Raw genomic sequence first — 16039 nt, forward strand, 5'->3', positions numbered from 1 at the left:
AAACCCATGACCGGAAATAGATAAAGAAAACAAATGTCGGACCAAACAAAAAACGATCACCGAAACAAGCTTCTATACTCTTGCATCCTCGCCTCCTGAACGTCTTTCTTATCCAATTTCCCCCGGTTCATACTCAAATCCGCCAACTGCTGCTTCTTCTTTGCCAACTCGAAGATCTTCTCCTCAATACTCTCCTTCATCACAAACTGTACCGTGTTAACCTCCCTCGTCTGCCCCAAACGATGTACACGGTCGATAGCCTGTGCCACAGCCGCGGGGTTATATTGCGGCTCCATTATGTAGACATTAGACGCAGCGGTTAGGTTCAGGCCCACGCCGCCGGCGCCGATGGTGGCGAGGAGGATGGTGATGCTGTTGTCGTTGTGGAAGGCTTCGAGGGCGTGGTGGCGGGCTGAGAGGGACATTGTGCCGTCTAGACGGGTATAGCCTGTGATGCCGTTGTCTTTGAGGGCAATTTCGATTAGGTCGAGATGGGAGGTCCAGGCGGAAAACACGACGGATTTTATCGGTTTCTCGGCTTCGGGAAAGGTCTTGGTCTCTTCTGCGGAATCCAGGATTGAGGCTAGGAGGGCGTTCGTCTTAGTGTGCGGTCCTTCGTATTCTCCAATTGCCTTGGCTTGCTTCCGGTTCTGTTTTGCCTGGGCTTGGTTCACTTCGTATTCCTGGAGGCCTGCCGGAGTGATCGTAGAGTATGATGCTGGAATCCATCCTTCGCAAATCTGGCATTTTATATCGTTCAAAGACCCATTCGTTTGAGGCTTAAACACCTTCTTCCAGCCAGAGAAACAATCTGGGCAAAGGACATCGAAGCAAGGAAGCACAATGGCCATTGCGGTTTTCTTGTCTGAAGCACCGGTTTCCGTACTCGGCTCCTCCAAACGCTTCGCACACACTGCGCAAGCATCTGCTGACGATTGCTGCATCAGCGTGAACATCTCATATGCCTTCTTATCCGAGAGTCCCGTCGTAACTTCACCACCCTCTTCCAGGTCAATAGCATCATGTGCGCTAACCCCCTTAATCCGCTCACGGTCCTCAGGTTCCAAGAGCTCTTTTCCATGCGCACTAATCTGTCGTAAAATCATCATTGCCTTGAGAACGTGGTGGTACATCCGCCCCTTCATCTTCGTCTGGTCTTGGCCGGCAATCACACTCATCATCACATTCGATTCCTTCCGGAAGAATTCATGCAGCTGTCGTTCCTTATCAGAGAAGTCGAGGGTGATGATCTTATCATGGCGAGTAGGGATATCAATTTTATCCTTGACCCGACGGAGAGTAAACGAGTCAACAAGCACACGTAGACTTGCCAAGACCGTAGCATCACCAGTTTTGAACCTGCTAAGGATATGCATCGCGAATCGGGATCGATCATCATACGGGACTAGTCCAAGGAACTTGGTCACAGAAAGGAGATCATCCAGGCGGTTTTGGATGGGGGTACCCGTTACCGACCAGCGTCGTTCAGAGTTCAACTTGAAGATCGCTTGTGTCTGGGCAGCACTTTGCTCTCGTATCGTGTGCGCCTCGTCGAGCACAATCCGGAACATGTTCATTTTTGTCAAAGGACTCATACCGCCGCGTTTTGAACCACGCCCGGATATCTCGCTGAGTACGATGCTGTAGGTCGTAATCACTAGATCATACTGGGACAGTTTGTCGACGTCGGATGTCCGGTTCGAGCCGTGGAAGACGTAGTAAGAAAGGCCGTCCTCAACAACATGCTCCTTGATTTGTGACACCCAGTTGTTGACGGCACTGAGAGGAGCTACCAGCAGCGTAGTTCTGGTATTGCGAATGCTTGGTAGGGTTTTAACGAGCTCCGGATGTGGCGTCATATTTTCCCACTCGCTAGCCTGCTCGAGCGAAGTTGCGACAAGCGAAAGGATACTTAACGTTTTCCCTAATCCCATCATGTCCGCTAGTAGACCGCCCAAGCTTTGCGGAGGTTCCTCATCAAGGACCAAGCCACTGATAATCTCACGGTACTTTTTCGTCCCGTTGGGGCGATAGTCTATCCTCCAAAGCGAATTGTTATCTTCTTCCTTAGGGCCGAATTTGCGCGGTTTTTCCTTTTCCGTCATATACCAGAGTCCCTGCCTTTGGTGACGCAGGAGTGGAGTGGAAATAATCGAAGGAGGCTCCATTTCTGGGAGATTCTCCGCACTTTGCAACTGATCAAACATCTTCATGACGGCATCGTTGACTTCCTCGGCTGTTCGAACCTCATAGTTAACCCCCGACCGACCACGCGCCGCTACTGCTGGTAAGAAAGATGCTTGAGCACGTCGGCGTTCTGCATGTGGATTAAATACCGGAACGCCTTGTTCGACAGAGTTCGGAGTCCCCAGCCAGACATTATTCTGGCCGAGGTGTCTCCCGACAATGTCCGCGTCCTTCCTGAGGCCATAGAGGTTGATAGATGCACGGTAGAATGCGGAACAAGGTCCCCATGGGTATTCATCTGGTGACCGTCTTCGAACGTCCAATCGAGCCGTGATATCCACCTTCAAGGCAGGAGAATCGATTAAGGGAACAATCACTGCTGCGGTTTTGCAGTCTATTGCTCCGAATATTTTCTCATGGGGATCAGATACATCTATCCGATTGTTGCCCTGGTTTGCTTCCCTGTGCACTCCTAACTTTAGCGATGGCCAGTCGTGTTCCGAGTCTCCGAAGATGTTCTGCGCAGCTGGTCTAGGAACCATAATCGCTTGAACCATCGCATTTTCTAACTTTCCGTAGCAGACTCTTTGGATGCTGAGGTTATTGGAACCGGTAACTTGCAGGTCGTCATCGTCGCCGTAATTGGGAGCGTCTGGGAATTCATAACTCAGCAGGGTACCACCGTTTGTGGTTTCATTCTTCTTACCTAGTGTCAGATCCACGATGTTTGTGGCAGGGAAAGACTGCTTAGATTCGCCGTGGTCTTCCTTCATCCATTCCCCCAACCCACTATTCCCGGCCATTGTGAAGTTCCTGCGTTTCGCCTGCTGTTGCTGCTCATCAAACGGATCAACGGTCTTGATCCTCTTGCGCGGCTGGTTTTCCCGTCTCTCCACGCCATACATATCCTCTAACAAGCTGCCATGATGCGCACCGGTAGCTCCATTCTCGTTATTCCCATTCTCAAACTCTGTCGGCGTCGCAAACTGCACATCAAATGTCGGTTCTAATCTCACAGCACGCTGTGGCGACCCAGCCGCTCTATTCCCGACGCTACTCGACCGACTCGAATCCCGCCGTGGCGACCTTGATTTCGCGGTTGTCCTCGATAATGGAAGGCGTTGGGGGCTGAGAAACTGGTGGGTGGCGGTGACGGTGCCTGGCGGTGCGATGGAGGGCGCAGTCGCATGGCCGCGTGACGACTGACGACCGGGATCCGACTGTCCTGTTGTTCCTTCACCATGTAAGCCAACTGACTGCGAAGCAGCTGCATCCGGACTAGAATAACCATAAACAGGGTCCTCGGGTGGAGAGGGGCAACGGATCCGCGACGGGAAGCACAAAGTGCCATTAATGCCAGGGCCCTTTGCGGAAGTCGCATCGTCGTATAGATTTGAGGGACCAGAGGGGGTATATCTGGGGCCATTGTTACCGTTTGTCTGGATCTGTTTCCTGTAGGCTCGCGGGTCCAGGAGCATGGCCGCGTGGGATGCCATGATTGCTTTGCTTCGCTTCTCACTTATGCAGGTATCCGAGACAGGCTTGACGAGTCGTATCGCAGGTAGATAGGCGTTATCGCGGGGGTGAATAACACGATGCGATCGACGTTTATCGCTTTTCGGGGTAAATAATAGGAAGATAAGGTAGTCGTAGGTAGGTCGTTCGAGGGAGATGTCGGGATTTGACGAAGACGAGAGTTGAACTTCGACGACCGAGGCATGCCACACACTGAAAAGGAGCCGTGGCAGAGACAACGCTGAAAATAAAGAGATGTTGTCTATTAGTGAATATCATTCATTCTGGCGATCTCAATCACCAACACCGTAAAGGAAGGAGCGTTAAGAAGGGTAAAGAACCAGGAGTTTTGCAGTGCTCATGATCTCACTCGCGCCAAGCACGATAAGAACGCTTATCAAAGCATATACCAAAAGGGTAGTAAATATCGTGGAATTAATCGTCAATGCTACATAGTCTGGCTCTATGCAAATTAGAAAGAAAAGTGGTTGGCACATAAGCTCTATATACAAACAGCATGGAAGTAGATGATTTTGTAACCGCAAGAGATGTATCCTGCGGTAAAAACGAAACAAGTACTCCTAGTACCGGATTCCCGTAACACACGCTAAAAACGAAGAAAAAAACGAGGAAAAGTGGGAAGAAACAGAAAGAATTCGAAGCAGAAAGTAGCGGTAGGTGCTTTAGCACCACGTGAAAACTGGGTTCTTGCTCTTAACGGCCTCCAAACGTTCCACAATGACCTTGCGCTGGTTTCCTTCCATACCTTCTGCGGCAGCGTACCCCAGGTCACCTTCCAGGTCATCGCTACCAAAGACAAAGGCTGCCTGGTTGCGGACAGTGGAGAGTGAGTCATTCTTACGGTGACCGCCAATGCTGGCAGATTTGGCATGGGGCCGAGGAGGGAGAGTAGCCCAGCTCCTGTCCAGGTCTCTCCCGTTGGTGCTAAGTCCGTCAATGCTACCTCGGTTGACTTCATGCGCATCGATCGTTGCAGGACTGCCGCCCAGCTTGCTGGATTCGCCTCGATCACGGGCAAGTTCGAATCGGTTCGGGTTGGGGAGTTCACTTGAGGGGGATCCGAGACCTAAGAGGTCGTGGTCGGATTGCAACGACATGGCCGCACCAATGTCCATCTCCTCATTGTCGGGGTCGTATTGCCGCGCCTTGCGTTTTTGTGCGTCTGTCGACGGGGCGCGGAGAGGAATTGCAACGGGAACATCCACCAAGTCATCCCAGACACACACCCGCGTCCGCCTTGTTAGTTCCAAAGGACCATGGTCCGGATGCTTCAGAGTCTCTACGACATTCCAAGCTTGACCCTTCATGACGGCCATTTGTCGGGCAAACATGCTCTCCTTGAAATCGTCGTCCTGCGCGAATATTTTCCGGAGAGCCATTTGCGTGCCACTCCACCATGCCGTCGAAGTCAGAAGCGGTAAGAAATGATCCCTCGTTCGTTGCGAAAACGGCTGTCCGATAAGGGAGACGGGAAGGAATAGCCATCCGAAGGGGAAGCTTCGCCACTATTAAACATAAAAGCGTTAGTGCATCGTCACTTCTTCATTCAACTTCGGGATAGCTTACTGCGTCAGGATGCTTCCATGGCCATGACAAACTATTGTCAATGGCTCCGATCTGAATCGAAACCGGCGGTTCTTGTTGTCCGCTCAAAGGTGTCCCGGTGCGGCTAATAGCAACCATGGTTTCGTGACGTTTGTAAGGATACGGTGCGCTGGTGCTTTGGTTTTGATTTGGGTTCAAGGAAACAGGTTGTGCTGGACGCAAGTAGTCATCATCCTCGTCATTACCTGGCTGCGGGCTGTTCCCGTTCGACTTCGGAGGATCAGCGACAATAGAGACCTCTTCTGAAAACGAGTCGATTTTGATCATCCAATTATCCAGACCACGGTCTGTGTTGCGCATAATGTAGTCAAGAATGACAAGTTTCTCCAATGCTTCTCTGAACGATTGTTTGAGCCCTTCGGTCCACTGGAATCGGCGCTCGTTGCTCTGTTCGCGTGGCGACGGCGACGGCACATCACCGTCTGCGTATTCATCTTCATCCTCATCATCCGAATGGATCCCGGATGGACGACAGGACTCGTTCCATGGCCGCTTCTTTCGTTTCGGCGCATCCTCCGCACGAAATCCAGTGTTGGCTTGGTCGGGCCATGGGTGTTCTCGCAGGAATATATTCGCATCTTTGTATCCCTTGAGGAACACTTGGAAACTGCCTACCTTGGGAGGGAGCTGTTTCTTGCCCATCCAGGCTTTTCTCCGGTCCCAGAAGTCGTAGAAGAATGATTTCGAGGATAACCAGACGATATCGGTGTAAGGAACCATGTGAGTCTGTAGACGCGCGTCAAGGACATAGGCCGCCGCTTCCGATACGTAAGAAAGGTTAGGAATCAAACATGCCCGTCCAAAGAAGCACGGGAACAAGTTCCGGTGAATCCACTTTGTCCACTTGGGGTTGCGAGACGCATAGGGTTCCTCATCCTTGGGTTTGAAGACGCCCACCACTTTCCCTTCGCTGTTGCGCGCGAAGTAGCTACCGGAACTTCCCTGGGAGATCATGCGAGGATGAGTCCCTAACTCGATCGCCACACGGACACTTTCCACCACATCTTCGAATTCACCCCGCGCTCGCCGTGCAGCGCCTTCCATCTCCTCGGATTCGAGCGTCTCCGCAGTGACCGGTCGAACGCCCTCTGGAGCTTGGAAAACGGAGTGGTAAATTTCCAGCCTCTCCTCCTCTAGCGTTTTCCCCTTAACCTTGTTGATCTTGAACTTGGAGGCAATTTCCTCGGCCCAACGTTCAAGACGCGCGTTGATGGCCTTGATGTCTACACCGGAGTTCCTGCGTCCTCGTCGATGGTAATGACCACTATGTCTTCGTCGATATTCGGGAGGTGTGGAGAGCCCGGAGGCCTGCATTTGGGCTCGAGAGGAGATGGGAGCATATCGAGGGGCGGATTGGGAAACGTTGCTGGAATTAACTCCATGAAGGTCGTCATCGTCGGAATCGTCATAGTTGAAGAATTCGTGTCTATCCTCCTCCTGTGCGAGACGGGCATAGCCCGAAGTTGCAGGTCGATTCTTCTTCGGCATGATCGAGCGGTTTGAGGAGGTCAATTATTGATCGAGTGTTCGCAGGACAGCGTTCGGAGGCGAAGGAGGATAGATCATCAGCGAAGGCAAAAAGAGCCGAATATTAATAAGGCGAAATAGATAAGGGGATGAAACGAAAGACAGGAAGGAGAAGGTCTATTCAAAGCATTACAATCATAAAGCAGAAAGAAAACAAAAAAAAAAAAAGGGAAAGAAGCAAAATCGACTGGTAGAAATGATAGTAGTAATGTAGTCGAGTTGTTCCTTTTGGGGTCCTTACGACTGCACTGGGGCCCTGATTACCAGTAATTACTACACGTGACTGTGCTACCGTCGCAGTGAGACCTTGGGCAAACCCATCAGCCACAGATTCTGGTAATTACCATACCGCTCAGCCACATAAATGCCGTGTGGCTCCACCGGGCGGAGAAGCTTAACCACCGACGCCCCTGAAAGGTTCCCATATGAAAAGCCATGACGATGCAATGAAGAAATAAAGAGGGAAATATTGCACTTTTTACAGAGTATCCGGAGGTCTGGACATATTCAACAAATATGTTGGCCGTTATGTCAAAGATAGGGGATGGTTGACACGCCGATACAGGACAGTATGAAGTTTCCACTAATAGAAACAAGCCGACGACGACAAATGAAGATCCCCAGACTCATGTGGGAACAAAAAAGGACAGTTGGTACGTAACCCGAGGGAGATTGGCGTGTATAATCCTCGAACTGCTTCTCCTGGTGCTTCAGCCTTGACATGAGTCTGCTGGACAACTGCCTTGGGACTCCTATGCAATTCAACGAGATACACATTTCGGATAGGGTTTGCGTCCGGATGTTGCAGGTTCATCAAGCGAAACTCTCACAAAGAGTACGGAGTAAGCTTTGACCCATTAACCCGGACTGGACTTCATCGGGTCTCACTGGACCATTTATCCCCGGATCGCGGTACGGAGTGTTATAAGCGAGAGCTCCTTTGCGCGGGTCGTTTGGGTGGATTTCATCTACCCATTAAGGTATTCCTGTTTTGCGGTTTTATATCCACGTGAATGTGGTCTTCAGAACAATGGAACTCCATTGATGAAAGACCTCAAACATGGCCCTATGTCACCAGTCAACGAATGTAGGGGACAGTCATTTGGATCAAATCGTTGGCTCTCGATTGGTCGAAACGGTTGATATCTCCGCTGACAGGAAATCAAGACCATGGCATCTGGAACGAGTGCTTTTACCATACTACGTGATATTGATGATAGCCCTGACTGAGCGTCAAGAATAACATGCCAGTATCTAATAGTTTGTGTGGGTGCATGCATATTTCACGCGATGCGTTCGCCGAAGAAAGGGAGCCATTCCCTGCGTCCTGCATTACATACTCGAGGATTCTGCTGTCCAGGATTAATATCGAGTTCGATACTGATAGCCCAAATAGCATTTAGAATTCAGAACATAGAACAGAGAGGCTGGAGATTTCCCATTGCTAGGCAAGCCTGTTGAGATAAAGCCGATGATGTTTATCCGCCTCTCCCTATCGACCCACGCTACGGCCCTGTCTTGGTTATTCTTATAATTGTCGATATCTGCAAATTGCTTGTAATATATCTAAAGAAAATTGTTGTCTCTTTTTTAGTGGTGCTTCCATTGCTGCTGCTGCTGCTGCTGTTATTGAATGTTGGTAGTGGTGGTGGTTGACAGCCCTCGAGAGATTCTTACATATCACTGATCGATAAGTTTTGCTTTTGGAATTTATGGGATTTCGCTCCTATTTCTCCCCCCTCCCTTTTCAACGTCGCCAGTCAATTGCAGCCCCCCGTCGTTCAATTCCCTTCTGACGCAGGTTTAGATTGGAAAAGCATCCACTGAGTTCATCTGTGAATTCTGTGTTGTCTGTTTTCTAATCTAGCCGGGCTCCCAATTCCTCCGCGGTTCTCGATTCGCAACTCCTCCGAGGACGTGGACTCCCCCATATTCTTCTCTTCCTTTTTTACCTTGCCTCCTCTCGGTCAATTCGGTCATATCTGGCCGGATTTCTAGTCCGTTTTCCTCCACCACTTCCACGGTGGCTTCCATCCTTTTCCGGGCGTCGCCCATCGACCCAGCCCTCCGTCCTCCGTCGCCCTCCGCGTCGCAGACTCACGAGCTCCCCAACTATAGCCAATCTTCCTCGATCGATTCCGAAGCAGCATCTCGTCAGCCGCTGACGGATGCTGCCGTGGGTGTGTCTTCCACCGCGTCACACTTCTCCGGTGCCCTTCCCGAGGTGGGCGGCATCGATAGTCACAGCCATAGCAACAACGGCTTTGAGTCCAGCTCCTTAGGTCCGTCGCTTCCGGGTCTGTCTGCTCTCGCGTCGGTCGCGTCTGCTCCTACATCGAATCTGCGGTATGTGCTATCTTAAGATCGAGTCGGGAAATCCCATGTCGAAGGGTCTATGTTGAAAATCTCGCTCCTCGAACCCCGTTGCCATTGTATAATTTCCAACACTGTTATCGCCATAATATCTGTGTACAAAGGACAAAGAAAGAAAAAAACACGCTGCTTTGACCAAAAGAAAGTATGCTGACCGGGTCTTCTCTACGTGTTCAGAGCGTCGAGCAGCAATGCGATGAACATGAACTACGCGACGTCATCTCCCGCAGCCACGACTGGAGGACAGGGGAATCATCCGGTGAGTGGTTGATAGTAATATTTCCTAATATCTGCTGCTTTTATCTCAACTTTTCGTGCTGTGATCTTTTTCCCTGTGTTATCGCGGCGGGTCTTGGCGCGCACCAAATCCTTATCGCGCCCGGTCCAGCAATCAAATCTCTCACTCCCGATCTTATCAACCATCGCACATCCTCTCACTTTCTGCCTCACCGTCCGTATCAGTGCCTTGTCGTCTCCTCACTTTCTCTCTCCTCTCCTCTCTTACCTTCCTCCTCTTTCTGTATTCTCTTGCATAATGGCGACTACTTTGACTGACCAGAAACGCTCTCAATTACAGCCGGTTTGCCAGAATTGTGGCACGTCCACCACTCCCCTCTGGCGCAGAGACGAACTCGGATCGGTCCTCTGCAACGCCTGTGGTCTATTCCTGAAACTCCACGGTCGACCCCGTCCGATAAGCTTGAAAACAGATGTGATCAAAAGTCGTAATCGAGTTAAAACCGCCGGCCAGGGTCCAAAACGCAAGGTACATCGTTACCTGCCAAATTTTTTTTCTTCTTTGTCCTTTCCTCCGATAAGGTGCTAACTGATAGCCCTGATAGTCTGGCGGTACTGCCGATGCGAATGGCTTAACCTCCGCGCAATCCGACGCAGGAACCCCTCCCCTTGGCTCCCATGGATATCGTCGCGCGTCGCGAAAGGCGTCCCCGAGCCATTCGGATCGCTCCAATTCACCTGTCTCCCGGACAGATACTCCGGGCCTACCTTCCATGCACCAACACAATTCCAACATCGCGCCCCAACACATGTTTGACAGCGTTACCCTCGCAGAACAGAGCCTAAACCAACACAATGGCCATGCGTCCCTGCAGCTACGCCAACCGTCTCCCACTGTGGACCGTCACATGGAGGCCCCACAAACATACGAGAGGCTTCTGGCCGCCAACACCAAGCTCAACACCCGCGTCAGTGAACTGGAAGTGATCAATGAGCTCTTCCGGGGTCGTGTTGCGGAACTGGAGCAGAGCGATGCCACTGCGCGCCGTTCAGAAATGATCGTCCGGGATTCCGAGGTGCGTCTTCGAAGATCCCTGGAAGATTCTCAACGACGGGAAGACGACCTCCAGCGACGTGTAGCCGAGCTTGAGACCCAGTTGTCCAAGCGCCCTAGTGGTGACAGTAATCTGGCAAATAACGAAAGTCCCGGTGAACCTATGGCGAAACGAATTAAATTGTCCGATGTGGTGGAACAACCCTCTGCTTTCTCACCTACCAAGTCACCCAAGAGCATCTAGGAAAGTATATTGGATGCATCGGAACTAGGCATTTACTTGTATACGACTACCACATACACCAATAAGAAAAAGAAAGAAAAAAAGAAAAAAAGAAAAAAAAGACAAGGAAAGAAGCAGTTCTCCCATCGCCGAAATCCTCTGATCCTCCCTGCTCTTTTTGATACCCTTTACGACTTTTGTCATTGGCTGGATATAAATCGGAATATTAATACGCCTTTACTTTTGATTTCAAAACCTCTTGTTACTTTCCTTCTTCTCTGTTACGGTCCTATCTTATCTCCTTTCTTATCCCACATGCCAGGGAAAGGATAAGGAGTATAACATTTCTCATTCTTGTTTTGTTCCTCGAGACAGCAAAAGCAGTGAAGCAAACATATCGGAAAAGAAAAAAAGGAGTGGACGTTTTCTATACTCTTTGTTCTTATTATTATACTCTTGAATTGAATATTTTCCCTTCATTTGGGCTACGACGTTTCATCCTATCTACATCTTTTTTTCGACAAAAGCCATGTCGGAGTAGACGACGGGACTCAAAAGCCAATCGTTCTATCTATTTCCTTTTATCTTCTTATATCTGGCTATGTTGGTCCTTTTGATTAGATCATTTATTGGACTTGTGACAAGCAACGAAATCTATTATTCGAGTCAATCAGTAAAAACAGTTTATGACGACCAACTTTTCCTTTATCGCTGATAATATGTACTTGCAGTTTTCCGAGATCCCAATGAAAATACAGGAGAAAAAAAGAAATAAATAAACGATGGATGATAGTGAGATAGACAAGAAAAAAGGAAAAGGAAGAGAGTGTATATGTATCAGATCATGAAAGTGAATGAATGACAATAACCGGGGGGTATAGTAACGAAACGACTAAGCAATGCGCTCATGCTCAACTCTTTTGTTGTGAGTGTGGATCTGCTTCTCACGCGTGATACTCCAAAGACAAACCACGATTCCGGCAAGACCAGAGAAAAACGTGGTGTAGTACGCGGCTTGGTAGCAGCCCAGTCCGTCAGGGCAGTCCCGCTCGCCGTCCGGACCGACAACAGAGTGCTTGTCGTAAATGTTTCCGTAAAGCATGTTGAAGACATTGCCACTCAAAACGGGCGCCATGGTCATTGCGCCCCAGTTTTGGGAAAGACCGCCGATACCGAATGTATAGGCGACCAGGGAAGGGAAGACGCCGAAGAGGAAGCCGTATGCGATCCCTGTGAAGCCAGAGACTAGAACCAATGTGTTAGGGTTGTCTATACTGGCGCCTGCGAGTTGGGTTCCTGTAAAGACGATTGCGGAAATGAAAAGGCACCAGAAACGTGACATGTTCAATTTCTTGACCAAAAGGTCTGACCCAATGCCTATGAGCAGAAGATGGTTAGCAGCAAGTTTCAGAACTACGAGCACATAGGGTTACATACCACTAGAGAGGCGGCCGAGAAAGTTTCCGCATGACAAGATGGACACGTGCATGACTTGTCGTTGCTGGATAAACTTGGCAGACGCACTGTCATCGTAGTGGTTCCAGAGTGCCTTAGTCTGTATAATGTTAGATATTGAAAACATGTGGGTTAGGCAATCACTCTTACGCTGTTGCCAATGTTGCTGTCGAGACGTTAGCCATGGAACCCAATGTTTTCTATTAACAAGCGGGAGTCACATACTTGATAGTCATCAATCCAAGTCCAGAAAGGAGCGCCATGGTCAGGAAAAGCTGCCAAAATTCGACCTTCGCGAGCATTGCAAGGCCTCGAATGTCTGGGTGGGGTGAGTCCATGCCAATGTCAGACAAAGCATCATCATGATCCTCGTCGGTATTATGTTTGGGATGATCCTCGTTCGCGGAATCCTGTGACGACCTCGACTTGGACACCAAAGACGAGGTCTCACCAACATCGGAATTGTGTACAGGAGAGTGGGAATTGGATACGATGGATTGCGACCGGCCACGCACGGAGTGCTGTGGTTCAAGAGTAGAAGAACTCTGCGTACCTGCTTCATCAGATTCTCCTGTGTGATATGAAAACTCGGAGGACTTGGTCCGGCGCAACGGCCTAGACTCTGCTCTTGATTCAGACGACGATAGTGGCACGTAAGGATCGCTGGGAGGCATAATTCGAAGAAACGGAATCGAAACGATGGTCAAAGCGAAGGTTCCCAGCGCCAGCAACAGGAGGAACCGGCCAGTGTCATCTTTGAAAGCGAAAGACGACACGGTGGACCAAAAGAAGGCACTCAATCCGAAGGCTGCCAGAGGAAATGCAGTTGCCGTCCCGCGGTGGTCTGGGAAATTGGATGCCGCTGTAGGTGAAGTACTTAGCATTCAAGACCCCCATGTCTATGGAGGGTCAGTCCGCACCTGTCTTGATGGAGGCCGAAAAGGCAGAGCAACTTCCAAAGCCCGTGAGGAAGACGAAGAAAGATAAAAGCACTGCTCCTAGCGATCCCTCTCCATGCTCGTAGGCTGTTTTGAGGAGACAAATGAGCTCACCATCGCCCAATATTACCAATCAACAAGGATGATACAAACCTGAATAAACTGGATAATATCCCACTCCCAGTGTTATCGCACCCAACAGTGTCGTGAGTCGTGGCCCACGAGCATCGGTCAACAACCCCAGAGGAATGCCTGAAGCGTACATCCCCAGATTACCGGCCGTACCCTAGAAGATGTGAACATCCATTCCCCACCATATTATAAACAATCCAGTCTATCTCACGATAAAGTTGACTTCGGTTGACGATAGTTTCATTCGTTCTCCGAACTGGGGCGCCCATGCTGAGTATGCATACTATAAGTAGACCAAACCATTAGCAACTTGTTCCTGAAACCGACATTGTTCCATGCATTTTCCATTAAGCAAGAGATAATAAACGAGATGGTCGTACGTTGGTTCCGGCCGCAAGAGCGACCACCGTTGCCGCGATAGCGGAAACAATGCGCTTGGTTTTATCGGTTGAGCCCATCATGAAGGCCTGTCAGGGTGCTAAAGGCACCTTTTCTGTCCACAATGTGTTGGTGGCGTCTGGCATACAACGAAAGAGAAAAGGAGACGATTCCGACAACGATTGAACGTCAGCGTCCCCACAGAAAAAAGGCGGACTAGGTGTCAGAATGGATATAATTAGCAGGAGATAAAGTCGCAATAACTGATTGATTGTATGGATTCGGATAGAGAGCGATTGATTGCGGGCCGAACTGGTCACGGTCCGGCGGTACACGAAGACCGGGAGATTTCGTGCAAAAAGGAGAGACTGGAATGCAAGATAGGCCTATCGAAGAAACGAAAAGGAAAAATATTCAGCCAAAAGGAAGGACTGGAGAAGAATCCGGAGGCCGCGCATGGGGGGTTGCTCTCATCCGTTTCGGGATTGCGATAACGGTCACGTGAGCGGTATGACTAAAATCGCATGACGAAGGCGGCGATGATCGCATTCTCGGTTCGCGCTGTCAGTCGACCATCTCTGTATACCAACAGGACTGTCAACTCTATCAACAAGCAAACACAATGGGCGCTCTTCTGTCTCTGCCGCTCTTAGCGGTTCCGAGCGTTGGAACGGTATGTTGACTGTATTGAAAGTGCTTGTCCAGGACTCTACTGACGCTGATTAGCTCGTCACCGTTGCGACCTCATGCTGTGGAGCTGCGACCTGCTCAGCGGTTTGTAGTGCTTGTGGGAAGTTCCAAAACAGGTAAATGATGTCTCCATTGCTAGTGGTTAATTCTGGGATGCAGCACGAGTTGGGAATGAGAGCATTCGCTGACGCTTGGATGGTACAATTAGTATGGCTACGCGAATTGCCTACGCTTTCATCCTTTTGATCAACTCCATCGTATCGTGGATAATGCTCACACCATGGGCCCTGAAGAAACTTCAACATATTACCATGGACTATATGCAGATCAGATGCGATGGAAAGGAGTGTCATGGATGGGTGGCGGTTCACCGTATCAACTTCGGCCTTGGCTTGTTCCACTTGATTATGGCTCTTCTGCTGTTGGGTGTGCGAAGTTCCAAGGATAGTCGCGCTTCTCTGCAAAATGGATTCTGGGGTCCGAAAGTGGTTCTGTGGATTGGATTCGTCGTGATGTCGTTTTTCATCCCCGAGTCGTTCTACTTCGTCTATGGCCCGTACATTGCCTTCTTTGGCGCCATACTCTTCTTGCTGCTGGGCCTGATCCTTCTCGTGGACTTGGCACACTCGTGGGCTGAAGTGTGTTTGCAGAAGATCGAGGACAGCGACTCGCAAGTGTGGCGTGGGTTGCTCATTGGCTCCACTGTCGGGATGTACGTTGCATCTATTGTCATGACGGTCCTTATGTACGTCTTCTTCGCGTCAAGCGGATGTTCCATGAACCAGGCCGCCATTTCGGTAAGCTTTCCTGTTTCCTCCGCATGAATTTAGAGGACTAACGATTTATGAAAGATCAACTTGATCGTTTTCATGATCATTTCGATTATATCCGTCCAACCGATAGTGCAGGAGCACAACCCCAGAGCCGGCCTGGCACAAGCTGCCATGGTGACTGCGTACTGCACATATTTGACCATGTCCGCCGTCTCCATGGAACCAGATGACCATCATTGCAATCCGTTGATCCGTTCTCGAGGCACTCGGACGGCCAGCATTGTCTTGGGTGCCATTGTCACAATGGCGACTATCGCATACACTACGACCCGTGCTGCTACCCAGGGAATTGCGCTTGGCTCAAAGGGTGGACACAACTACTCTCAACTCGGAACAGACGATAACGAACACGGTCTGGTCACCCAGCAGCCTAACAGCCGTCGGGAGATGCGCGCTGAGGCCCTCCGTGCGGCCGTCGAAAGCGGAAGCTTACCTGCAAGCGCTCTGGATGAGAGTGACGATGAAGATGATGACGATTATGCCACGAAAGACGACGAGCGAGGATCGACGCAGTACAACTACTCTTTGTTCCACATTATTTTCTATTTGGCTACCTGCTGGGTTGCGAGCCTGTTGACTCAGAACTTGGATCCGGACTCGCAAACCACCGACGACTTTGCTCCTGTGGGCCGGACCTACTGGGCCAGCTGGGTGAAGATTATCAGCGCATGGGTGTGCTATGCTATTTACTCGTGGACGTTAATTGCGCCTGTTGTTATGCCTGATCGCTTTGATGTGTACTGATGCCGGTTATTCCCAAGGAGTATGGCGTTATTGTATCTGAATTGCTTGCTATTCGTATAGTATAGAAACGTTGTATCCGTATTTTATATTTCATCTTTATTTTCCCACTCATCACCGAGTATTGAGT

The 16039-nt window shown here is 50.0% G+C and overlaps 4 protein-coding genes across 4 annotated transcripts; 2 read left to right on the forward strand and 2 right to left on the reverse strand.

The window, feature by feature from the left end:
• Positions 1–56: 56 nt before the first annotated feature.
• ASPGLDRAFT_68433 (uncharacterized protein) lies at positions 57–6816 on the reverse strand (the record flags this gene model as incomplete). The annotated part of the gene is made up of 3 exons (XM_022549257.1): positions 57–3639; positions 4396–5228; positions 5290–6816. The coding sequence occupies 3 exons, from the start codon at positions 6814–6816 to the stop codon at positions 57–59; spliced, it is 5943 nt and encodes a 1980-aa protein (XP_022398203.1).
• A 1283-nt stretch (positions 6817–8099) lies between these two features.
• Positions 8100–10763, forward strand: ASPGLDRAFT_68435 (putative GATA transcription factor (AreB); the record flags this gene model as incomplete). The annotated part of the gene is made up of 5 exons (XM_022549258.1): positions 8100–8119; positions 8854–9201; positions 9406–9487; positions 9806–9994; positions 10071–10763. 5 exons carry the CDS (start codon positions 8100–8102, stop codon positions 10761–10763), a joined length of 1332 nt encoding a protein of 443 aa, XP_022398204.1.
• Positions 10764–11634: 871 nt separating this feature from the next.
• ASPGLDRAFT_132088 (putative MFS transporter) lies at positions 11635–13728 on the reverse strand (the record flags this gene model as incomplete). Its single annotated transcript, XM_022541100.1, has 8 exons — positions 11635–12119; positions 12180–12297; positions 12348–12363; positions 12423–13059; positions 13118–13222; positions 13289–13421; positions 13479–13550; positions 13648–13728. The coding sequence occupies 8 exons, from the start codon at positions 13726–13728 to the stop codon at positions 11635–11637; spliced, it is 1647 nt and encodes a 548-aa protein (XP_022398205.1).
• A 490-nt stretch (positions 13729–14218) lies between these two features.
• Positions 14219–16027, forward strand: ASPGLDRAFT_176448 (serine incorporator domain-containing protein). Its single transcript, XM_022542871.1, has 4 exons — positions 14219–14318; positions 14372–14451; positions 14544–15132; positions 15187–16027. The coding sequence occupies exons 1-4, from the start codon at positions 14268–14270 to the stop codon at positions 15910–15912; spliced, it is 1446 nt and encodes a 481-aa protein (XP_022398206.1). The 5' UTR covers positions 14219–14267; the 3' UTR covers positions 15913–16027.
• Positions 16028–16039: the final 12 nt, after the last annotated feature.

The sequence above is a fragment of the Aspergillus glaucus genome (genome assembly GCF_001890805.1).
Source record: "Aspergillus glaucus CBS 516.65 unplaced genomic scaffold ASPGLscaffold_18, whole genome shotgun sequence".
Lineage (NCBI taxonomy): Eukaryota > Fungi > Ascomycota > Eurotiomycetes > Eurotiales > Aspergillaceae > Aspergillus > Aspergillus glaucus.